At 37.4% G+C, this 26,400-nt stretch overlaps 1 protein-coding gene across 50 annotated transcripts in view; it reads left to right on the top strand.

Annotated features, from left to right (window-relative positions):
- Positions 1–26,400, top strand: part of abi3bpa (ABI family member 3 binding protein a) — a 350,635-nt gene that overhangs the window by 203,176 nt on the left and 121,059 nt on the right. For 29 of the 50 annotated variants that reach the window (XM_087992632.1, XM_087992642.1, XM_087992635.1 and 26 more), the window contains 11 exons: positions 186–329; positions 5,001–5,141; positions 6,009–6,152; positions 7,327–7,470; positions 10,866–11,003; positions 12,227–12,364; positions 13,264–13,407; positions 20,215–20,358; positions 22,317–22,460; positions 24,126–24,269; positions 25,664–25,753. In XM_087992632.1, coding sequence (XP_087848758.1) covers positions 186–329; positions 5,001–5,141; positions 6,009–6,152; positions 7,327–7,470; positions 10,866–11,003; positions 12,227–12,364; positions 13,264–13,407; positions 20,215–20,358; positions 22,317–22,460; positions 24,126–24,269; positions 25,664–25,753 — 1,515 coding nt within the window. The remainder of the gene's footprint in view (positions 1–185; positions 330–5,000; positions 5,142–6,008; positions 6,153–7,326; positions 7,471–10,865; positions 11,004–12,226; positions 12,365–13,263; positions 13,408–20,214; positions 20,359–22,316; positions 22,461–24,125; positions 24,270–25,663; positions 25,754–26,400) is intronic. The other 21 variants (XM_087992667.1, XM_087992666.1, XM_087992675.1 and 18 more) reach the window with 13 other exon arrangements.

Raw genomic sequence — 26,400 nt, 5'->3', positions numbered from 1 at the left:
GTTGTCTGTTGCCATGTCATGATTATGTGACTTTGAAAAAATAATATTGAATTAATACATTTTCACTCAGTTTAGGTATGTGCTGCATTTGATGGGCAGAAATGCAAATGTAATCCTTAAAGCAAAATAGAAATTATTTTCACTATTGATTTTAAATTTTGTATTTGGACTGCTCCTTATTCCAGCAGACCATGAGGTGCCAACCTCTGACATTCGTTCTGGGTTCAGTTCAGTCTCAACCTATGAGCTACCAGTCACTGACTCTCTCTATGTGCTCCATCCAGTCCCAGGATCTGAACCTGCAAAGATAGGAAAGGATCAATTTACAGGTACTTCTGACAATGATTACATTTTTGGTATTACCAAAGGAATGGAATAAATAATATGGCTGTATTGAGATTTGTGTAACCAAACCAGAAATAGGACTTGATCTGTAGATTCTGTCACATTTTAGAAGTTAAGTGAGTGGTTTAGTCGATAATCCCATTTGTCATTGTTATATAAAATATATGAAAAGAACAAACTGAAGTATTTCTGCTTTATTTTATGCAATTTGCTCATCTGTTTTGATTATTTGATCAATGTACTCCATTCACCTCAGGGCCTTGATATCTTTCTTAAAGTCACATACCAAAACTTCAAACAATGATATCAAGGCCCTGAGGTGAATGGAGAATAGATTGACAGGAACGATAGCAAGGTTGAAGTCTTTAGTTTTTATGGAAAGCCTGAAGAAGCTGGGATGAGGTGCGACTGAGTTAAGGAAATTTGTCTTCATTCAAAGCGTAGTGAACTTCGTTGAATTCTGCACCAAAGAAGTGGAGGTCAAGTCATTGAATATATTCAAGGAAAGGTTTGAGTTTCAAGGAGAGTCAGAGGCTGAGGAATGCCCTTCGCGAGGTTACAAAATCATGAGGGGCATAGGTAAGTTCAATAGTCAAGATCTTTTCCCAAGAATAGAGAAGTCCAAAACTAGAGGCTATAGGTTTAAGGTGAGAAAGGAAAGATTTAGATTAGATTCCCTACAGTATGGAAACAGGCCATTTGGCCCAACAAGTCCTCACCAACCCTCCAAAGAGTAACCCACCCAGACCCATTCCCCTATTCTATATTTACCCCTGTCTAATGCACTTAACACTTAGCGAGTTTTGAGACGATTTGTAGCTCAGGTTGAAGTTCTGGATGTAGGTTTGTTTGCTGAGCGGGAAGGTTGGCATGGCATTCTAACAAGAACTCTATCAACAAATACATCGAGTTAGACCCAACTGCCACCCCCTGAGACAAAGAACCGGAAATGACATCTCCACAGGAAATTACATCACCACATGAAATGACATCATCAACTCAAAGAAACCCAAACATATAAATAGAAAGCAGGAATTATCAGCATTGCTTTGCCTGGAGGCCCACTGAAGATGTTACTTAGTAGGGTGACGAAACTTCTGGAAATGAACCTTCCAGCTCAGTGAGCAAACCTACATCCAGCACCTAACTCTATGGACAATTTAGCATGACCAATTCACCTAACCTGCATCTCTTTGGATTGTGGGAGGAAACTGGAGTACCTGGAGTAAACCCACACGGAAACACGGAGAATGTGCAAATTCCACACAGACAATCACCTCCGGCAGGAATCAAACCCAGGTCCCTGGCACTGTGAGGCAGCAATGCTAACCACTGAGCCACCATGTCACCTGTATTTAAAAGGGACCTGAGGGGCAATGTTTTCACGCAGAGTGTGGTGCGTGTATGGAAAGAGCTGCCAGAGGAAGTGGTGGAGGCAAGTACATTTACAACATTTAAAAGACACTTGGACAGGTATATGAATAGGAAAGGTTTAGGACAAAGAACACAGAAGAATACAGCGCAGAACAGGCCCTTTGGCCCTCGATGTTGCGCCAACCTGTGAACTAATCTAAGCCCATCCCCCTACATTATCCCATCATCATCCATGTGCTTATCCAAGAACTGTTTAAATGCCCCTAATGTTGTTGAGTTAACTACATTGGCAGGCAGGACATTCCACACCCTTACTGCAAAGCAACTGCCGCTAACATCTGTCTTTAATGTAACCCCTCTCAATTTGCAGCTATGACCCCTCGTACAAGCAGATGTCAGAATCCTAGGAAAAAGACTCTCATTTATCCAGAGGGATGTCAGTCAAACACAAGCAAATGGGACTAGTTCAGTTTAGGATACTTGGTTGGCATGGATGAGTTAGACTGAAGGGTCCATTTCCATGCTGTATTACTATATGACTCTCAAGAAATTGATAAATATTTAGAGGAATAAGGAGTATGGGTATAAAGTGAGAATGTGACATTCAGATGGATGATCAGCTATGATCATGTTGAATAGCAGAGCACACTTAAATGACCAAATGGCCACCTTCTGCTGCAAATTTCCATGTTTCTGGATTTCCTTGGAGAAAAGAAGGTTACAGAGAAATAGAATTCTTGCTTTCAAAATTCCAAGAGAAAAATATTTCCTTGTCCACCTTTTGAATGTTTTGCCCATGAATTTGGCTCAATGATGAGTACTAGTAATTGATTGTGTGACAGATGAAATCATTTATCCTATCCATTGTATTAACGTACTACCTTACCTTGAGATTTTGATTTGGTCACTTCATTATCGTTTCTGTGCCAACAAAAATGGCAAGAATTTTCTCAACCTCTACTGACTGTTTTATTGGTTACATTCTAATGATTCTCCTCTGTACCTTGTTAAGACCCTTCATCGTTTCTCAATTGTTTTGTTCAGAGTTGTTGACAATATTTCAGCAGAGGCATAATCAGTGATTTGTGACATTCCAGCATGATCTCTTTGTTGTATTGTATTCTTCAATCCATAAATAGAAGGAGTCCAAATGCTTTCTTAACTGTTTCATCTTCCGTCCTTCCAGATCTTAGGAGGTTCTTTTTGGGCAGAAACATCAACAGTTTCCTTACACTTTGTTTAAAATTGCACTTTTTATAGTTTACAATAAGTTCACAATTACTTGTCTCTAAGCGGTTCACTCACACCAGCAATGCTCAGCCCATTCCACAATCCTGTCTGTTAACTTGTGCCAATCATTGTACTGTCCTCAGCATAGTCTGTTATTTCACAACATTTTGTGCCCTACACCTGTGCCTAGGTCAGTTATAACCAAGTGAAAAGTGTAATGGACCCAAACTTGTGTGACAACACTGTAAAACACCTCACAGTCGGTAAAACATCCATATACCATCATTTTTATATCTACATCTCCACTCAGCTCTTAATTCACTTAGCTTCCATCTTAATATACTTCTTGGATGCCATCTCATTAAATGTTTGGGAACGTCCAAGGACACAGAAAACATGTGTTCAACTAATGACATGATAATTGTTTTGAAACCTTTAAAAATTACTCTTCATTTCATCTTTGAAACATAAAACAGATCTCATTAATGATGGAGATATTAGCTACCAGTAATCATCTTAAAAACCCATCTGGTTCAATAATGTTCTTTAGAGAAGGAAATTTGCTGTTTTTTTTCTCAATCTGCTCAACATGTGATTGCTGAACTACAGCTTTGAACTCTGAAATAACCCAGCAAAGCACATGGTTCAAAGTCAATAGAGATAGTTAACAAGTAATAGCCTTGTCAGTGACACACACATCACATGATGAATAGAGACATGGAGTGTTTTCTAAATGGGGAGAAAATTTAGAAGTCTGAAGTGCAAAGAGATTTGGGGAAGTCTAGTCCAGGATTCTCAAGGTTAACTTGCAGGTTGAGTCAATAGTTAAGAAGGCAAATGCAATGATGGTATTTATTTTGAGGAAACTTGAATATAAAAATCGGGATGTACTTCTGAGGCTCTAAAAGACTCTGGTCACACATATTTGGAGTATTGTGTGCAGTTTTGGGCCCCATATCTTGGGAAGGATGCACTGGACCTGGAGCATGGTTAGAGGAGGTTCACAAGAATGGTCCCAAGAATGAAAAGCTTAACATATGAGGAAGTTTGAGAACTCTGGATCTATACCAGAGTTTAGAAGGATGAGGGGGTATCTAATTGAAACTTAGAGAACACTGAACGGCCTGGACAGAGTGGTTGTTGTGAAAATGTTTCTATTGGCAGGAAAGATTAGGACCTAACGATACAGCCTCAGAGTAAAGGGAAGAATGGAGATAAGGAGAAACTTCCTCAGCCAGAGAGTGCTGAACCTATAGATTCATTACCACAGAAGGTTGTGGAGGCTAGGTCATTAACTAGATTTATGACTGAGATAGATAGGTTCTTGATTGCCAAGGGGATCAAGGATTACGGGGAGAAAGTGGGAGAATGGGGTTGAGAAACCTATCAGCCATGATTGAATGGAGGAGCAGACTGTATGGGCTGTGTCTTATGGTCTTATGTTAGAATAATGACAACAATCTTGACGGGCTTCTTAACTTTGTTGTATGCCTTGGGGCTATTGCATTTATTGCACTACCTTGGCCAGTCTTCTCTGTCCAAGCATCTAAGTAGCCAATTACATTATTCAGATGTAATTTGCTTTTCACAAAGTCATGTTGGCACTTCTTGATTAATTGTAGCCTTTTAACATGAAAGTTTATTTATTCTTAACAGTGGATTTTGGTAGCTACCCCAGCATTGTCATGAGGCTGACAGCTGTATAATTTGCACATTTCTCACGAGCATGTTCTTGAATATAAGATTAGCAATTGTTCTGCCTTCCAACACATCTCCTCCATCACTGAAGATAAGAAGAATTTGCTACTTATACTTTCGGCACTTCTCGGATTCATTTTGGATTCATTATGTAGAGTTTAGAATTGTATAAAATCTATCAGATACAAACTGTATAACTAAAATTGAATCGATTTAATGTGATAATGGAAGAATGAGACAAATCAAATTTAAATGAACTGATGTCCAGTAAAAAAAATCAAAAATAGATGTCTGAAGTTTTCTTCATGACAGATCAAAAGTATTGTATGCACTTTCCCTCTTATCCCCTGCAGACCATCATGTGCCAACTCGTGATCCTCCTAGTGTCTTCAGTTTAATCTCAAAATATTACCTAAAGGTCACTGACACCCCGAAGGTTTTCAAACCAATCCCAGAGTCTGAAACTACAGAGATAGCAGAGAAAGATGTAACAGGTATTTCTGCCTAGAATATGAATTTCTGAATGGAGTAACTTATAATAGATGCATGTCGAGATTTGTGTTAATGCAAGAAAAGATTCTGAAGATGCTATGATACACTTGGATAACTAAATATGTTTGATAGTCAGTACACTGTCTCGCATGCAACCATTCAGTGTTTTGGGCACACAATATATGAAACAAAGAAGTCACTGCCCTTCTCTTGGAATGTGTATCTTTTACTTTTCTCTATTATATTCTTGGTCAATGTCCTTATTTTATGGAACCTTGAGGCTTTGCTTGGCAAAAGGGTGACTTTCAAGGCTGTACTTTTGTGATGTGTATTGAATGATAATTGGTTTTATGTGATGGAAACAATGTTACTGCATGGATTAGTTGTTGTCATACTGCTCTCCTTTGAATCGTTTGGAAGATGGTTTGTTATTCCTCACTGCATATAGAATATGAAAATCACTGCACATTTGATGGAAAATGAGCACTTTTGATATCACCATTCGATTATTTCATTATCATGCTTATTTGCTAAAGTTTAGAGACTGTGCTTTGCTATAGATTACCAATCTATCATTTCTTATTTGTGATGTTTTAAATTATTTTCAAATAGAATGAAATATTGGTGCATTGAGTGTCTGTTGCCAGGTCAATATTGCATGAATATTTTTCAATAATGTGGAGCTAATTAATTTACACATTCAGTTATAATTTAATATTGAATGGAATGCATTATTTAATGGTGACTTTGAGAGAATATTGTAAGTACTAGAGTGATTTTCACAAATACAAGTATGTTTTGCAAAACCTGATGAAGATTATTTTCACAAAAATTGAGCATTTTGCATTTGGATTCCTTCTTATCCCCAGCAGCCCATGAGGTGCAAACCTCTGACATTCGCAATGTGGTTAGTTCAGTCTCAGACAATGAGCTGCTGGTCACTGATTCTCCCTATGCGTTCCATTCAGTTCCAGGATCTGACCCTGCAAAGATAAGGAAGAATGAATTTACAGGTATTTCTGACCATAACTCTGTTTTTTGAATTAACAAAGGAATGAATAAAAAGTATAGGCATGTTTACGTTGTGTTCCAAAATAGTTAGGGCACATTCTGTGCCATAGATTGGTTAAGTGAGTGATTTAGTTGCATATGAAATGCATTCATCATTCTTGCATAAAGCATAAGATGGGAGCAAACTGCTGCATTTGTTTAAATGCAAATTGTTTATCTTTATTGTACTACTTGATCGGCAGAACATCAAGGTCTTGGTGTTTATCTTTATTGGATCATTTGATCAGCAGAACATCAAGGTCTTGGATTAGATTAAAGATTTCTGACTGGAACGTGAACGTGAATAGAGTAAATAAAAAGAAATGCATGTTGAATTGTGTATTAGTGTCAGAGAGGATTCTGGCATAAGCTGTAAAAGCTATGCTGCACTTTTTCACAATTGCAATACATTTATAAAATGAGTAATTCACTATCAATCTCCTGGAATTTAGGTATTGTGCTTCATCCATTGGGTTCTTTCATCAAACTTCTTGCTGCTTAGATCTTAGAGGCTTTGTTTAATTGAAACATGCCTGTCAAAACTAGGCCGAATTGTGGTAAAATTCATTGGATGATAATTAGTTTGATGTCTTGTGAACAACGTTAGTGCATGCAGTATATGTTATCATGCACAGGTTTGTGAGACGTTGGTACGCATTTGTTGTCTTTATTCAAACCATGTGAAATAAGCAAAACATTTTTTTTGGAAATTAATCATTTTTGGCATCAATATTGGATTATTTACTCATTAGACTTATTTCATAATGTTTAGAGTCTTGTGAAGAATTGTCTTTCAATTCATCATTAGTATAAAGTTTATGAAATAATAATTCACTTTAACATTGTGGAAGCAATGTTACTGCATTGCTTTTCTGTTATCATCTCATTATATGAATATTTTGCAATTATATTGAATTAATTAATTTAATGACAGAGTATAATTTCATATTGAGTGTAGTATACTATTATATTACCTATTTGGTGATTTTGAAGGGTACTTTGAGTTTTTTTGAGGGAATTTTACAAAAACAGTGCTACATTGATGACCGGAAATATAATTGTACTCCTCAAAAGAAAATTAACATTATTTTCACAATTGATTAAGAACTTTGTATCTGGCTTCCTTCTTATCCCCAGCAGACCATGAGATGTCCACCTCTAACACTCACAATGTGCTCAGTTCAAAATCAGACTATGAGCTGCCAGTCACTGAGTTACCCCATGCGCTCCATCCAGTGGCAGGATCTGACCCTGCTAAAATAGGGAAGAAAGAATTTACAGGTACTTATGACAATAATTGTGTTTTTGGTCTTAGTAATGGTATGTGACATGCATGTTGACGTTTGTGCAATAGAAACAGAAAGCTAGATCTTGGAATAAGTGAAGAATAGATTCATAAGAATGGTAATCATGAGTGTGTTGCTGGAAAACCACAGTAGGTCAGGCAGCATCCAAGAAGCAGGAGAATCGACATTTCGGGCCGGACCCCTTCATATGGAGTGAGGCTGGGAGCTTCGGGGATGGAGAGATAAATGGGAGGGGGGTGTGGCTAGGGAGAAGGTAACTAAGAGTGCAGTAGGTGGTTGGAGGTGGGGGTAATGGTGATAGATCGGAGAGGATGGTGGAGTGGATAGGTGGAAAGGAAGATGGACAGGTGGGACAGGTCATGAAGACGGTGCTGAGCTGGAAGGTTTGAATTGGGGTAAGGTGGGGGGAGGGGAAATGAGAAAACTGGTGTAGTCCACATTGATGCTATGGGGTTGAAGGGTCCTGAGGTGGAAGATGAAGCGTTCTTCCTCCAGGCGTCGGGTGGTGAGGGAGTGGCGATGGAGGAGGCCCAGGACTTGCACGTCCTTGGCAGAGTGGGAGGAGGAGTTGAAATGTTGGGCCACAGGGCGGTGGGGTTGATTGGTGTAGGTGTCCCGGAGATGTTCTCTAAAGCGCTCTGCGAGAAGGCGTCCAGTCTTTAAAGATGTGTTTTAAAGGCGCTTTAGGGGCACGTCATTTATTGTATCCATTGCTCCTGATGTGGTCCCCTCTACCTTGAGGAGACAGGACGCCATCTCACTGACCATTTTAGAGAGCATCTCCACGACACCCGCACCAATCAACCATACCACCTCGTGAACGAACATTTGAAGTCCCCCTCCCACTCTGCCGAGGACATGCAGGTTCTGGGCCTCCTCCACCGCTTCTCCCTAACCACCCGACGCCTTGAGGAAGAATGCCTTATCTTTTGCCTTGGGATCCTTCAACCCCAGGGCATCAATGTGGACTTCACTAGTTTCCTCATTTTTCTCCCCCACCAGTTCCAACCTTCCAACTCAGCATCGTCCTCATGACCTGTCCCATCTGTCAATCTTCCTTCCCACTTATCAGCTCCACTCACCTCTCCTACCTATCACCTTTATCCTCACCTCCATCCACCTATTGCACTCTTAGCTACCTTCTCCCCAACCCCACCCTCCTCCCATTTATCTCTCCACCCCTGAGGTTCCCAGCCTCATTCCTGATCAAGGGCTTTCACCTGAAACATTGATTCTCCTGCTCCTCGGATGCTGCCTGACCTGCTGTGCTTTTTCAGCAACATACTCTAGACTCTGATCTCCAGCATCTGCAGACCTCACTTTCTCACAAGAATGGTAGCTGTGCTGAAAGCTGGAAAGAGTTTCCTGAGAACAAAGCATGTTGAAGGGAAATGAAATAGTTGTGCTCAAAATATTGAGGAGCTTAGATATTTTCCATAGGGAAAGACTATTAATTTTAACACGAGAACCAGTTAACAGAAGGAGATAGTTTACTAATGAAACAGAGATAACATGAGAATTTTCACACCCTGGGGCTTACTAGCAGTGTCCCTTACACCAATTTGTTTAAAATGCATTCTGACAACAGATTCCACATGTTTTTTTCTGGTAGAGCATTCTACATGCTATCGACAATCTCAGTCTCCCCGATTTCTTTCTACCTCTGTTGCGAATCATTTTGAATTTGTGGTGACCATTAGTCATTGATGACATGACACAGGAAATAACTATTTCTGTATTAAAACACATCATCATCATCTTGAAATTTCTGTTTGATCACTTCATTAACTTTCTGATCCAACAAGATCAGTCCAATGTTTCCAGTCTCTCTTCATGACCGAATGCTTCATTCCTGGTAACATTTTTCTCTATAGTATTTCTTCTTTATATTTTCTCAGACCCTTATATTTCTTTTCAATTGACATGCCCCAACATGATTGCAGTCCTTCGTAAGATACTGAATCAGTGATTTACAAAATTTTGGCAGGATATCTTTAATTAAATATTCTGTTGTGCTTTGGATAAATAAAGTAAATCAAATGTTTTTTAACTATTTTATCAATCGTCCTTACAGATTTAAGTGTTGTCTGTGCAGGAGGCACAGTCTTCAGCTCACCTACTCTTTTCAAAGTTATGCTTTGCTTTGCACAATATATTTAAAAATGAATTTTATTTCATTTCAAAAAATAAATTGTCAATAGGTGTATCTTCCACGTGCCATCATTGCATCAGCCAATATCACCAGTTTATTTCTGTCACCTTGTGTCTATACCTCTCTTCCTTTATTTCATTGCTAGGTTTATGTCATCGCTAACATAATGTTGTTCACTTTTCCTGGGTCTGGCTAATTCGTACCAATTGAAAAGAGTCACGCACCCAAAACTGACCCTGGTTGATACCACTGTAAACCACTGCTGAGTGTGTGGAATATCTGTCCATCAACACTTCAGTTTTCTATAATTTTGAATCCATATCATGCTTCATTCTTGATTCCATTGGCTTCCTTCTGATCAGGGTCTTATCTGCCACTTTGTGAATGATCTGGAAGAGTTCTGGGACTCGAGCTGATGCTCTGAAGACACGGGTTGCAATCCCAACGTGGCAACAGGTGGTATTTAAGGAGTTCAGATAATAAATCAAGAATATAAAGTTTGTCTCAGTAATGGTGATCCTGCTAGCTGAATATTGTAAAAATCTATCAAGTTCACTGATATTCTTTAGCAAATGGAAATCTGCTGTCCTTCCATGGTCTGGTCTACATGTGACTCCAAGTCACAGCATTGTGCTGGAAATATGACTTTTCCTGTAAGTAGACCAACAAGACACTTGGATCGAAGTGACTGCAATTAGAGATGGACAGCAAAAGCTGGCTCCAACAGCAACACCAGCATCTCAAAAAAAAGATGAAATTTAGCCACAAAAAGCCCATAACAAAGTCATGCTGGAACGTCTGATTCACCCTGGGCTTCTAACGTGATGTTTATTTTAAACATAGTAATGGCTGACAGTAACTTTGCCAACCCATTATTACAGTGACTATAGTTCCCAAGGTTCTCCCTAACCTTTTTTTGAATATAACATAAAATTATTTCCACCCTTCAGATACTACTGCTCTAGCCAATGAGATTGAAAGATTGTTCCCACTGCCTTGACAGTTACTTTCTTTGCTTCTCTCAGTGACTATGTACAATTTGGTGTTGTATGAAATGTATTATTAGATGCACAGTAGAATCCATATAAAATAACAGTAAAAGGATAAAATTGATTGTGTTTCAATGTAATGATCAGTATATCAAATATATTTATCAATAAACCTAATTTTAGAGGAATTATGAATTTTGTTGCTGACTACCCTCTTATACTCTGCAGACCATCATGTGCCAACTCATTCTCCTAGTGTCTTCAGTTTAATCTCAGGATATAAACCGCTGGTCACTGACACTCCTTATGTATTCACACCAGTCATAGACTCTAAACCTACAGAGATAGTGGAGAAAGAAGTGACAGGTATTTCTAAGATTATTTCTGCTTGGAACATGAATAGAGTAAATAAAAATAATTGCATGTTGAGGTGTGTGTTAATATAAGAAAGGATTCTGACACATGCTGTATGTGCTTTGCCACACTTTTATAAGTAAATACACGTGATAGTGCACTGTCTTGCATGCAGCTCAATCAGTATTACTGTAAAGGTTCATAAAACCAGCAATACACTGTCAATCATCTGAAAGTTAGGCACTCTGCTTCTTTCTGTTAGATTGTTTGATCAATATTCTTGCTTTGTGGAGCTTTTGAGCCTTTGCTTGACTGGAATACATTTGTCAAATGATCAAGGCTGTACTGTTGTGGAGATTATTGGATGACAATTAGCTTTTGTTGTGGACGCAATTTAGTGCATGGAGTTCTGAGACTCGAGCTGAAGCTCTGAAGACACGGGTTGCTATCCCAACATGGCAACAGGTGGTATTTAAGGAGTTCCGATAATAAATCAAGAATATAAAGCTTGTCTCAATAATGGTGATCCTGCTAGCTGGTTATTGTAAAAATCCATCAAGTTCACTGATATTCTTTAGCGAATGAAAGTCTGCTGTCCTTCCATGGTCTGGTCTACATGTGACTCTAAGTCACAGCATTGTGCTGGAAATATGACTTTTCCTGTAAGTAGACCAACAAGGCACTTGGATCGAAGTGACTGCAATTAGAGATGGACAGCAAAAGCTGGCTCCAACAGCAACACCAGCATCTCAAAAAAAAGATGAAATTTAGCCACAAAAAGCCCATAACAAAGTCATGCTGAAACTTCTTTATTCATCCTGGCCTTCTAACATGATGTTTATTTTATACATAGTAATTGCTGACAGTAACTTTGCCAACCCATTATTACAGTGACTATAGTTCCCAAGGTTCTCCCTAATCTTTTTTTGAATATAACAAAATTATTTCCACCCTTCAGATACTACTGCTCTAGCCAATGAGATTGAAAGATTGTTCCCACTGCCTTGACAGTTACTTTCTTTGCTTCTCTCAGTGACTATGTACAATTAGGTGTTGTATGAAATGTATTATTAGATGCACAGTAGAATCCATTTAAAATAACAGTAACAGGATAAGACTGATTGTGTTTCAATGTAATGATGATCAGTAAATCAAATATATTTATCATAAACCACTGGTGTTATTTTTAGAGGAATTATGAATTTTGTTGCTGACTACCCTCTTATACTCTGCAGACCATCATGTGCCAACTCATTCTCCTAGTGTCTTCAGTTTAATCTCAGGATATAAACCGCTGGTCACTGACACTCCTTATGTATTCACACCAGTCATAGACTCTAAACCTACAGAGATAGCGGAGAAAGAAGTGACAGGTATTTCTAAGATTATTTCTGCTTGGAACATGAATAAATAAAAATAATTGCATGTTGAGGTGTGTGTTAATACAAGAAAGGATTCTGACACATGCTGTATGTGCTTTGCCACACTTTTATAAATAAATATACGTGATGGTCAGTGCACTGTCTTGCATGCAGCTCAATCAGTATTACTGTAAAAGTTCACAAAACCAGCAATACCCTGTCAATCATCTGAAAGTTAGGCACTCTGTTTCTTTCTGTTAGATTGTTTGATCAACATTCTTGCTTTGTGGAACTTTTGAGTCCTTGCTTGGCTGGAATATATGTGTCAAATGATCAAGGCTGTACTGTTGTGGAAGTTATTGGATGACAATTAGCTTTTGTTGTGGACGCGATGTTAGTGCATGGAGTGTGTATTATCCAGCACTGTCTTGTGAAACTCTGAACAGGCACATATTGACTTTGTTCAAAACAATGTCCATTTCAAGGAAATGAAGCATTCCTGTCATTATTGTTGCTCACCATGCCTATTTCATAAAGTTTACGGACTGTGTGCTGTAATTTATTAATCAACCAATTATTACTAGATGCTAAGTTTTTTGTGTGATAAATAACTTTTACATCATGGAAGTGGTGTTAATGTATCTAGCTTCTGTTACCATATTATTATATGAATAACTTTTAACATTGAATTAAATATTTTACTTTCAGTAATGTTTCAAATTTGAATTAAATTTATTATTGTGATTTATTTGGTTATTTTAAAGTATATTTACTGGTTATTAGAACAACAGAATACTTCAACAGAACTCCATGAATGACCAGAAAAAAATGATTATAATCCTCAAAACAATACTGGGATTATTTTTACAATTGATTAAAAACTTTGTATCTGGCTTCCTTCTTATCCTCAGCCGACCATGAGGTACCAGTCTCTGACACTGACAATGTGGTCAGTTCAGTCTCAACCAATGAGTTACCAGTCACTGACTCTCCCTATGTGCTCCATGCAGACCCAGGATCTGAACCTGCTAAGATAGGGAAGGATGAATTTACAGGTATTTCTGACAATAATTGTTTTTAGTATTAAGAAAGGAATGCGGTATACAGTATATCATGTTGAGGTTTATGCAACAGAACCAGAGAGTTAAGACATAATCTATATATTTTATGCCACATTTCTGCAGTTACATCAGTGGTTTAGATATCTATGAAACACATTGATCATTGTTACAGAAGTATATGATTGGACCAAACTGCTGCTGTATTTGTCCTGGATTTTATTTAATTTTTCTGCCTCTTTTGAATTATTGATCAGCAAGCTAATTTCATTAAGTTTGACCTACAGACTTTAAAAAGGACATCAAGATGTTCACATTAGAAAAGGTAGAGCACAGGGTTACAGGGTTGTGAAAATTTAGAAGTAGTTAACTTGGCGGAGGGAGCTTCTGGTGGATTTTAGCAACTTTCAAAGTGAATATACCTGCAGACTCTGATGACATGTACCAGATCTTGTTGAGGGAGGCAAGTGGGGAGATATCAGGGGCCATAGCAGTAACTTTCAGATCCTGTCTGACCATAGGTGAGGTGCCAGAGGACTGGAGGAATGTTAGCATTGTCCCATTTTTTAAAAAGGGAGGAAGGGATAGATATGGAAATTACAGGCTTGTCAGTCTAACCTCAGAGGTGGGAAATTTATTAAAAAGAATTCTGAGGGACAGAATATGTCTTCACTTGAAGAAAGATGGATTAATCGTTAATAGTCCTTGGATAAACTCCAAAGAACAAAAATGCAGCACAGAATTATTTGGGTGTTCATGTGCATGAAACACAAGAAGTTAGCATTGCAGGTGCAGCAAGTAGTTAAGAAAGCAATTTGAATTTTGGCTGTCATTGCTCAGGGGATTGGAGTTTAAAAATAAGGAAGTCTTTTTACAATTTTACAGGGTGTTCTTGCAGCTGAAGTACTGTTTGTAGTTTTGGTCCCCCAGGTTGTACTGCATTGGAGATAGTTCAGAAAATGACTAGGTTCATCCTTAGTCTGTAGGTTTGACTTACAAGCAAGACTAAACAGTTTAGGCCTGTGAAAATTAGGTCAATGTCCCTCATGGCACATTGATCAAGTAATAAGAACCCATAGGATCCAAAGCAAAGGGACATGTGGATGCAAGATTGGCTGAGGTGGGCAGTCATTGTTCCTGTGACTGGAAATCTACTTCCAGTAGAGTTCCACAGGGGTTGATGCTCGGGCCCGTGGTGTTTGTGGTGTACGTTAATGGTTGGACATTAACATAGGGGCTTGATCAAGAAGTTCATAGACAACACAAAAATTGATAGTGAGGGGAATAGCCATAGGTTGAAGAAGGAAATCAATAGATTGGTCAAGTGGGTGGAGCAGTGACAAATAGCAAAATAAAGGAACAGAATCATGCTATTCAGCTCATCCAGATTTCTCCACCATTTAATATGATTATAGCCGATCAAACTTTTACTTCAATAACCTTTACCCACACTAACCTCATAACCCTTTGTGCCATTGATAGTTAAAAATTTTATTAACCTCCAAGTATACTGATATACTGAAATTCTACAGTCTTCGGGGTAGAGAATTCTAAACATTCGCCACCCTCTGGGTAAAATCTTTCACCAGGATATCCATTATCCTTCAGAAGAGGTATTTTCTGTGATTGATGAAGCCCCATGATCCCTTTGTGTTGATATTCTATTCTTTTTTGATTAAATGCAAGTAATCCAAATGCTTTCTTAACCATTTCATTAACTATCCTTCCAGATTTAAGGTTTTTATATATGGCAGCACAGTCTTCAGCTCACCTACACTTTTTAAATAATTTTGCTATTTCTGGTATACTGTCTGCCTAAATTTCTTTATCCCTGCATGTATACATTCATACATCTCCTCACAAACAATATTTTAACCCATGACACTATTCTGTCTCTTTTTATATTGTGCCTATAATTGTCATGAGTAACTTTATTTCTTTGTCAAGTTTGTGACATTATGGTATGGCTCCATCTACCTGACTCTCATTCATTTATAACAATTAAAATAGAGTAATAAACCCAAAACTGACGTGGGTGATACCACTGTAAATCACCTCCCTGTCTATGAAGTGTCGATCTGCCATCATTCTCTGCTTTATGACACATTGCATCAATGTTACTTCCTCATTCTTAATTCTATGGCTTCCATCCTAACTGACATTTTGTATGGCACTTAATTGAATGCCTTACGAATGTCCAGTGACCCAGGCTAGTGTTCTAAAGGTGGCTCAAGTCTCAAAATGGCAACTGGTGGAATTTAAAATACTTCAATTAATAAATCTGGAACATAAAACTAATCTCAGTAGTAGTGATCATGTTGGCTATCATCATTTTTTGTAAAACCATATGATTCAGTAATGTTCTTTAGGCAAGATCTGCCAGCCTTGCCTGGTCTGTCCTACATGTGACTCTAAACCCACAACAATGTGATTGTCTCTTAACTGTCCATGGCTTGCTCCATCATAAACAGGTGCAATTAGGGAAGGCCAACATGTTTTCTCCTGTCAATGATACCCACATCCCATTAAGGAATAAAGGGAAAATAAAGTCAACAGGGCTCTTCAGTAGCAATTTTTTGTATGCCTTGATACAGTTTAGAATATATCTACCATATTATCTTAACCAATCATCTCTGTCATCACATCAAGTAATCAAAGTAAGTTATTCAGTCACAATAACTCTGATACAATAATGCTAGATTTTATTGATTTACCTTGTCCTGTTAACATGAAAGTTTAATTTATATTTAATAATAATCTTGAGGAACTTCCCCAACTTAGAGTCATAGAGTCATAGAAATGTACAGCATGGAATCAGACCCTTCCATCCAACCCGTCCATGCGTGCTCTCTAATTTCCAAGTTTCACCCTAATGTTTTTAGAAAGCTTCCACTCTTCAGATATTACTGCTCTGGCCAATGAAGGTTGAAAGATTGTGCCCAATGTCTGCCATTACTTTCTTTGCTTCTTCCAAGGACTTTGGATGCATTACACAGAGCATGGTGATGTATGAAATGTATTAATAGATGAATAATGTACAAGTCCAATTAATTTAAAGTGATAATGAAGGAATATGACCAATTGTGTTTCAATGTAATGCCCAGTAAATTCAACATTAATAAATCTTGCATTATTTTTGAGAGGTTATGACTATTGTATCCACCTTCCTTCCTATCCCCTCAGACCGTCATATCCCAACTCCTGACACTCCTAGTGTCTTCAGTTTAATCTCCAAATATAAACTGCCGGTCACTGATGCCCCTAATTATTCAAACCAGTCATAAAATCTGAACCTGCAGCAACAGTAGAGAAAGAAATGATATGTATTTCTGAGACTATTTCTGCCTGGGACATGAACTCCTAAATGGAGTAAATAGTAAGAGGTGCATGTTGAGGTGTGTGTTAGTACAAGGAGATTTTGACATGCTGTGGCTGCTATGCCACAGTTTTAAAATTGAAAGATGTTTGAGAGGGGCTATCTTGCATGTAGCTGATTCAGCGATTTGCACAAAGTGTATGAAGTCAGCAATACACTGCTTATTCATTGGTATTTCTGCATTTTGCTTCTGTTTACTGGATTGTTTGAACAAGGTCCTTGTTTCATGAAGTTTTGAGGCTGTGCTTGACCAGTAATAGACTTTCAAGGCTGTACTTTGTGTTTTTTATTGGATGATAATTGGCTGTGTTTTGGAAGCAATGTTAGTGCATGAGGTATCAGTTACTGCATCATTTGCCTTTGAACCTTCTGGAAAGCATTAAGTTGCACAAAGCATACAAAATGTAAAATAATCACAGCACATTTTATGGAATTTAAGCATTTTTGTTATCCCTTTAGATTATTTCCTCAGTATGCTTATTTAATAAAGTTTAGAGACCTTGTTTTGTTCTAAAGTGTCTGGCCACCAACCATCACTATATTGTGAAATATATTGGACAAAAATGAACTTCTATATGGTGACTTCAATATTATTATATTGAGTGCCTGTAGTCTCATCATTGTTAAAGGGATCTTTAGCATAACATTGACTTAATTAATCTACACAATATAATTTAGTTTCGAAGGGAATGTGTTGTAATTAATTATTTTGGAATGCATTTAATTATAAAGACAAAATATTGCACAGAGTGCTATACTGCCATCCAGAAATATAAATATACTCTCCAAAATAACACAGTATTTCTACCCAGAGATTAAGAATTTTGTATTTGAGCTCCTTCTTATCCCCAGCAGACCAGGAGGTGCCACCCTCTGACACTTGCAAAGTATTCAATTCAATCCCAGACAATGAGCTGCCAGTCATTGATTCGCCATATATCATCAGTCCAATCCCAGAGAATGAATCTGCTTAAGCAGGAAAAGTTGAATTTTCAGCTACTTCTAACAATAGTTGTATCTTTTGTGTAAATTAAGGAATGGAGTAAAGTGATTTTTGGATAGATGCTGGAAAGGCAATATCACAGCTTTACCATTAACTCTGTATTTGGCTTATTTGTTTGTTTCATGTCAATTCATACCCTTGCACGGCATCAATTCATAGTTATTGTATAATGTACCTGAAATGAGCAATCCCTTCTATATCTGATATAATTGATATGTTTCACTTATCTTTTGATCTTTTGGCTGTGTGCTTTTTTTTAATGAAGTGTGGGCACAGTGCATCAAACAGGATATCAAGCCATTGCAAAGGGTGAGGACTTGCTAACATGGAAGTCAAGAGAAGGCCTTCTGTTTTGTTGAGACACTGGAGAAGCTTGGATGATTCTGTTTAGAGTAAAGAAGATTAAAGGGACATTGACTAACTGTGCTCAAATTCTGAGAGATTTAGACAAGGAAATGGTTGCGAATCAGATGAAGGTCAGCAAGCAAAAGACATTCTTGAGGGAATCTGTAAAAGAAACAAAGGTGTCATGAGGAGAAATATTCTTGCACAATTGTGACCTGGAATGCACTGCATGAATAGATAGCGCATGTGGCTCCAACAGTATCTTGCAGAAAGGACTTGGATAGATATTTGAAGAAGCAAATGCAGGACAAGGAGCAAAACACAGTGGGCTGAGACTAATCTGATAACTCTGCAAAGAACTGCAGCAAACATAATGGGCTTCTAGCTTCCTTCCATGCTGTCTGGTTCAGATACCGTACTTGGTTGACTTCATTGTTCTGATTTGGAGATGCCGGTGTTGGACTGGGGTGTACAAAGTTAAAAATCACACAACACCAGGTTATAGTCCAACAAGTTTAATTGGAAACACACAAGCTTTCGGAGCGATGCTCCTTCATCAGGTGATTGTGGAGGGCTCGATCGTAACAGAATTTATAGCAAAATTTGCAGTGTGATGTAACTGAAATTATACATTGAAAAATTGATTGTCTGTTAAGCCTTTCACCCCCACCCCAGACAGACAAAGACCCACGTGCACACATATATTTTGTGGGGTGAATTTGTACTTGCAGGGTTACATTGTACTTTGCTCAAAAACTGCATATGTTCATGTAGAACTCTGAGCTCAATAACTGCGTGAATTTATGTAAAACTCTGTTATCTCACTTTTTAGATTAGAATCAATCTAAACATTAGGTCATAGACAGAGAACACAGGGGGCTAACACCTTCAACATATTGTCTAGCTATCACCATTGTTAACAGCTAACCCGAGAATGCAACTTTAAAAAAAAGGTTTTGTGATTTACACATGAAAGAAATGAAACTATCACTGTATTCTAACAGATGAAAGGCTTAACAGACAATCAATTTTTCAATGTATAATTTCAGTTACATCACACTGCAAATTTTTGCTATAAATTCTGTGTTACGATCGAGCCCTCCACAATCACCTGATGAAGAAGCGTTGCTCCAAAAGCTAGTGTGCTTCCAATTAAGCCTGTTGGACTATAACCTGGTGTTGTGTGATTTTTGACTTCATTGTTATTCGGCTGTGGTGTTTATTGGATGATACGTATATTTTATGTCCTGAAAATAATGCCATAGAGTCAGCTTCATCAGTTTTATATTAAAATGTTGGAATATTGTTAAATTATTAATCAATATATTATCTTCTGTGGAGTTTAATATTATATCAAAAGTATTGTCTATTACATGGCTATGGCTGCATTTAAATCCAATGGAAGTGTTGCACCAAAAACTGGGTGAGGTTCCCCAAACTGTTAGTTTCAGATGGGCTACCGTAAATTGTTAAGTTCCAAAGTGAGAAGAAATGAACTGGCTTCCCTTCTTTATTCATGTAGATGCTGTGCCCCCCAATTTTTATTAGTTAAATGAATAAGAGATTTAACTGTGTGTGTGTGTGTGTGGAATTATCTGACGGTCAATGCATGGTCTTGCATGGAGCCCATCTACTTTTGTTGCACAAAGATATTAAACTAATAGTCCACAGCACTGTCCTAGAATTTTTACATTTTGTTCATCTTTGTTGATTTTTTTTGTACAGGTTTCTTGTTTGATGAAGTTTGTCCTTGAGTATACAGTGCATAGTCATCCTATCGACATTATATTTTACCATAGTGGAAAGAGTGTTGCTCTACAGTATGTTTAATAACAAATCATTTACCTAAAACTCATTTTGAATAATATTGCATTAATTAATTTAAACAGAGTATAATTTAATATTATAAGCAATATATTATTACATAGTGTAATTGTAGGTAGCATTTAATTATTATTAAAAAGAATACTACAACACTGCTATGTTAATATCCAGGAATGCAGATGTAATTCGTCAAAACAGCATGAAACATTTTTATCCAGGGATTAAGAAATTTGTATGGTTTTCCTCTTATCACCAGCAGATCATGAGGTGACAACCTCTGACACCCACAATCAATTCAATTTCATCTCAGACAATGAGATGCTGATCACTAACTCTCCTAATGTTTTGAGTCTAATCCCAGATTCTGAATCTGCTAACATTGAAGAGGAAGAAATTACAGGTATTTCTGACAATATTTGTATCTTTGGTGTGAACTCAGGAATTGAATACATAATAATTCCACATTCATGCTTGTGCTACAGTGGCAAATTTTTTGGGCCACATGCTCCAGACATTATGGGTGAAATTTAATGGAACTGAAGTGGATTTAGCCTATTAGTAGGAGAACAATTAGAAAGCCCATGTTACTTCTGAGGTGGGTCCCAACTGCGCTAAGTTCCTGTCCCATATTTAAGAGACAAATGATAGATTTTTCATAGAATTCGGGGTCCCAGGGTTATAAATCCTGCCTGTTGAGAGCTCCTGTTCAATCAGAGGCCAGCAGTTCTCCGGTGCAGGCAATGCAGCTGGTATTGCATCCATGGTGAGACCGAAGATCACTGAGGGACCCAGGACAGAAGTAAGTGAGGGCAGACTGGGGATCACTGTGCTGTTATGGGGATGGTGTTGGTAGGGTGTTTGGAGTCAGGTGTGGGAGGTGGCCATATCCATGTTCAATGCTGAGTACCTCAATCGGTCTCTAATTATCTTCAAAACAGGACCCTGTCCAGAAATTAGTTATAGACACAATAAGGCTTTGACAAAGTTATGCTGATCGTCTTGATTCATTCTGACCTTTTAATGTGAAAGCATTTTTTTAACTTAATAATGGCTTTCAGTAACTTTTCCAACAGCAATTTCGAGTCACTGATTCAAAGAATCACAGATTTAGTATGATACAGAAGGAGGCCATTCAGCCCATCATGTCTGCAGCATTTCTTTGAGCATTTTGACTTAGTACCAAACTCCTGACTTTTCCCATTAACATTATCTATTTTTGAGTAATCATCCAATTTACTTTTGAATGCCTGCCTCTACCACACTTCCAGGCAGTGCATTCTGAACTTGGACCACTTGCTGTTTGATAAAGTTTTTTCTCTCACCTCGCACTTGCTTCTTTTGCAAAACACTCGGAATCTATGCCATCTGGTTATCGATCCATTACCATAGGATCTCCCCATCATATTCTGTCCAGAGCCTTCACGATTTTGAAAACTTTTATCAAGTGTCCCTTCAGTCTTCTCCTCTTCAAGGAAACCAATTTTAACTTCTCCGATCTGTCCTTATAACTGAAGTTTCTCATCTCTGGAACCTTTTCTTCACTCCTTTCAACATTTTCATATTTTTCCTAAAGTGTGTTACCCAGAACTGAAAGTTGAGGTCTAAACTGTGTCTTTATGCAACTTCAACATAACTTCTCTGCTCTTGTACTATGTGCCCCTATTAATGAAGCTGAGAATACTGTATGTTATTTTAGCAGCTCTCACTACTTATCCTGCAACTTTAATGAGTTACGCACTAAAACAGCTCTTGCACACTGTTTAGAATAATGTCCTTTATTTTATATTGCCTTTCTATATTCTTTCTACCAAAGAGCATCATACTTCTCTGTATTGAATTTTGTTTACAACACCCCCCCCAACCATTGCATCAACTTAATGGTTTTTTGAAATTCTACACTGTTCTCCTTACAGTTTTTGGTTCTTCTGAGTTTTGTCATCAAACTTGAAAGTTGTCCCACCAAGACTTAGATTGTACAAATATTATTAGAGCGTCCTGTGGTTTCCAAATGTACCCCTCTTAACTTTCTTGAATAGTGGTTTAACATCATCCAGTCTCTGGTTCTACTTTTGTACCCAGTGAAAATTGAAAAGTTGTAACCAATATCTCTGCTATATTTTCCTCTGCTTCTTTTAGTGACATTGGATGCATTATTTAGAGTTTAGAATTCTATGAAATGCTTTGTTAGATATATAATGTGTACTTAAACTGAAATCCATTTAAAGTGATAATGAATTAATAAGACCAATTGTACTACATTGTTAAACAATAATGATTAATATCAAATGTATTACTTAAGATATTTTGGGTGTTATTTTCATGGGAGATTATAAATTTTGGATTCATTCTTATCCCCAGCAGACCATGAAGTGCCAACTCCCTACGCTCCTAATGTGTTCAGTTTAATCTCACAATCTGAACTTCCAGTCACTGACATCCCTAATGTATTCAAACCAATGTTAGAACCTGAACCTGCAGAGATAGCAGACAAAGAAGGTACAGGTACTTCTGACAGTATTTTTTGATGTGATCTCAATAATATGGTGAATAATTATAAGTGCAAGTTGAGGTTTGTACTGAAGCAAGACAAGGTCTTTTGATTCTGTGCCACACTTGCCAGTTCTATAACTGTTCATTTACTTGTGTGTAAGGTATATTCAATATTCCATATTCAATTCCTGAAGAAGGGCTTATGCCCGAAACGTCGATAGATTCCTGAAGAAGGGCTTATGCCCGAAACGTCGATATTCCTGAAGAGAAGGGCTTATGCCCGAAATGTCGATATTCCTGAAGAGAAGGGCTTATGCCCAAAACGTCGATTCTCCTGTTCCTTGGATGCTGCCTGACCTGCTGCGCTTTTCCAGCAACACATTTTCAGCCATATTCAATATCAGTACACTCTCTTGCATGGGTGCATTCAGTGCCATGTGAATTAAATGAGAAATCTGCAAGAGAAATTTACAGTCTTCAAATTAAGCTTTTCACTTGTTGCTAATGATAAGGATAGTAACACCTTATTGTGAATATTGAAGCTTATGCTTGGCAAATGATGCTACATTATAATGCTAATGTATTCATTAATGCAATTCTAATATTTTATTCATGAGCAATTAACAATTTTGTATCTGACTTCCTTCTAATTCCTTCAATCCATGAGATGACAGGCTGTGACACTTCAAATGTGTTAAATTTAATCTCACATTCTGCGCTGTTGGTCGCTGACATACCTAATTTGTTAAATTCAATCCCAGAATCTTAATCTGTTAACATAAAAGAGAAAATATTTTAGTTTCAGGTATTTCTGATAATATTGATGCCTTTGGTCTGAATTTAGGAATAAATTAAATAATTACTGAGGTTTGTGCTATCATGACAGCTGGTTGGGACACAAGCTGTCGATGCTATGCTAGAGCTTTGCAATCTTACGAGTCTTCAGATTTACCAGCATGAAAATCAGATTTGGTCATCTTTAATTCATCTTGCGTAGAACATGTTCATTTGGTGTTTCCGATGTTGTCTTTGCTTCAAATATGAACTCAGGAGTAGAATGCATTCTTACATCCATATTACGAGTAATGTTAAAGTGACAGGATATTGGATGTGCTGCAGCTGCTTGTCACAGTTTTACAGTTAAATAAATATTCAGTTTGGCTGAAATATATTTGATAGTTCACTACATTGCATTGAATCTATTCATTACTGTTGCACAAAGTATGTGAAATTGGTAATTTATTGCACATATTCTGTAGTGCATTTTGCTTATGTCAGTTACATTACTTGGTTAGACCTTCTTGCTTGTTTCTTGAAGTTTGCAGCCTGTAAGGTCTCTGTCAACCTCTTCTGGCTATATTAGTGTTGGATAATAATTAGGTTTACTTATTTTGAATGTGTTGTTATATAATATATTTGTTGTCATATCACTCTTGTATAAGTCATTTAAAATAATATTGAATTAATTACTTCACACAATAAGTCTAAGTTAGTATTTTAGGAAATATGTTTAATAATGCACTATATTTAGTTACATTGGAGTCACTTTAAAGTAATTATAATGAAAGATGATAAATTCTGCAATAGTACTGTATTGATGTCCAGTAATATATAACATTAAGATTACTTTCACTTGAGATTAAAAAAAGTTGTGTTTGGCTTCATTTTTATCCCCAGCAGACAGTGAGGTGCAAACACCTGACACTCGTAATGTGTTAAATTTACTCCAAGACTATGAGCTGCCGGTCAGTGACCCTCCATATCTGTTCAGTTCAATCCCAGAATTTGAACCTTCCAAAATAGTAAAGAATGAAGTTACAGGTATTTTTGACTACATAATAAATACATGTTTATGTTTGTGTTAACATGACAGATGGTTAGGTCACAGTCTTTCGATCTTCCATGCTTTTACACTTAACTGTTTGTTTTAGTTGTGTGAATAGAGTATTTGATACTAAATGCATGACTGCATTGTAATTAAGCATGGCACGGTGGCTCAGTGGTTAGCACTGCTGCCTCACAGCACCAGCATCCCAGGTTTGATTCCAGCCTCGGGTGACTGTCTGTTGGGAGTTTGCACATTCTCCCCGTGTCTGCGTGGGTTTCCTCCAGGTGCTCCGGTTTCCTCCCATAGTCCAAAGATGTGCAGGTCAGGTGATTTGGCCATGCTAAATTGCCCATAGTGTTAGGTGCATTAGTCAGGGGGAAATGGGTCTGGATGGGTTACTCGTTGGAGGGGCGGTATGGACTTGTTGGGCCAAAGGGCCTGTTTCCACACTGCAGGGAATCTAATCTAAATACCTGTTGCACAACATACATGAAAAATGCAATTTCTCTGCAATTTTTAATATTTTTGTTGGATTAGAAGTTTGGGAACCACAATTTAAGAAAGTAGCTGAGGCAGTGGAAATTGCTTTGTTAGATTGAAATTAAAGATGAGGATTTAGCACTTGTTTAGAGAGTAGAGTAATTGGAATGGTTTGTCCCAGAATGAACGAGAAGAGATTTGACAGGCATTTTAAAATTCTGATTGGTTTGAAGGGGTGAACAGTAGAAACTGATTTTGGTGGTTTTCGGGTTGTGATCAATGGACATAAGTGATACAATATGCAGAAAAAAATGAGTGATGAATCTTTTTTAGCAGCAAGTTGTTCTCTGGAATACACAGGATGGTGGGAGCAGCTTCTTTATACAAGGGATCTAAACAAATAGGGCAAACAATACAGTACAATATTGAAAGACCAGGGAATGAGACTAATAGAACATGTATCTGTGCCAACACTTTAAAATATAAGCATGACTGGTCTGTATTTGTACAGTATGATTCCATGATTTTGGCACTAAACTTTGCTGCAAAGTGTCTATTAACCTATCATCACTGCACTACACTGTGGTGATGTTTATTGGATAACAAATGTATTTTATGTAGAGGGAACTGTATGGCCATATTGAGTGTCATATTAGATCTGTATATAACACATTATTGAAGTAATTAAACAGTACATCATCTGTAGAGTTCACTTTTGTATAAAAGGTAAATAAACAATTTGTGATGAGACTTGAATCTAAGTTATTGTCAAGGAGTAAAATAAATTGTGCTGTGGTGCTACAATGTAATGAGATTCTGTAAAACAAATTATTCATCTGTACAACAAAGGGATAATTTTCATGAGCAATTAAGAATTTGTATTTGGCCTCCTTCTTATTCCCGTCAGACTATATGATGCCAGTCACTGATGCCCCTAATATTGTCAGTGCAGACCCAGAATCTAAATCTGCTAACATAAGAAAGAAAGAAGTTACAGGTACTTGTGAAAATATTTATGCCTTGTGTGTGAACTTAGGAATGGATTAAATATTCATATGCATGATAAAGTTTGTGCTAAATTGACAATGTTAGGACACGCTGTAAATGCTATGCCACGCCTTTATAATTTAAATAAGTGTTCGATTTTCTTGTGTGTGAAATGCATTTGATGGTCATTACTCTGTCTTGCATGGAACCCATTCATGGTTGTTGCACAAAGATTATGAATTGAGCAATCCACTGCAAATTTCATGGAATTTAAGCATTTTTGTTCCACACTGTTGGTTTGTTTGGTCAGCTTGTTACTTTAGAGATTTGTACGTGGCTGCAAGTGTCTGTCAATGTATGTTGGCTATATTATCGTGAAGATTATTGGTGGAAGTAATGTTACTGCATGGAATGCCTGATGTCATATCACTTTTTATGAATCATTTTGAGTGGTGTATTAGTTAATTTACAAACTAAGCATATTGTAGTATTTTATGATATCTATACGATCTTGTTTTTTTTGAATGAAGCTATTTTTACTTTAACTGAAGAAAATTATCAGTTCTGATATAGTGCTCCATTAAATCCAGTAATGTAAATGCTTTCATCAAAACAACATAGGGGTTGTTTTCATACACTAAGAAGTTTGTGTCTGGA

The sequence above is a fragment of the Chiloscyllium plagiosum genome, unplaced genomic scaffold, assembly GCF_037043375.1.
Source record: "Chiloscyllium plagiosum isolate Xiang-an unplaced genomic scaffold, Cpla_swu_hap1 HiC_scaffold_12, whole genome shotgun sequence".
Taxonomy (NCBI): domain Eukaryota; kingdom Metazoa; phylum Chordata; class Chondrichthyes; order Orectolobiformes; family Hemiscylliidae; genus Chiloscyllium; species Chiloscyllium plagiosum.
This window is presented reverse-complemented; position numbering and strand designations above follow the sequence as displayed.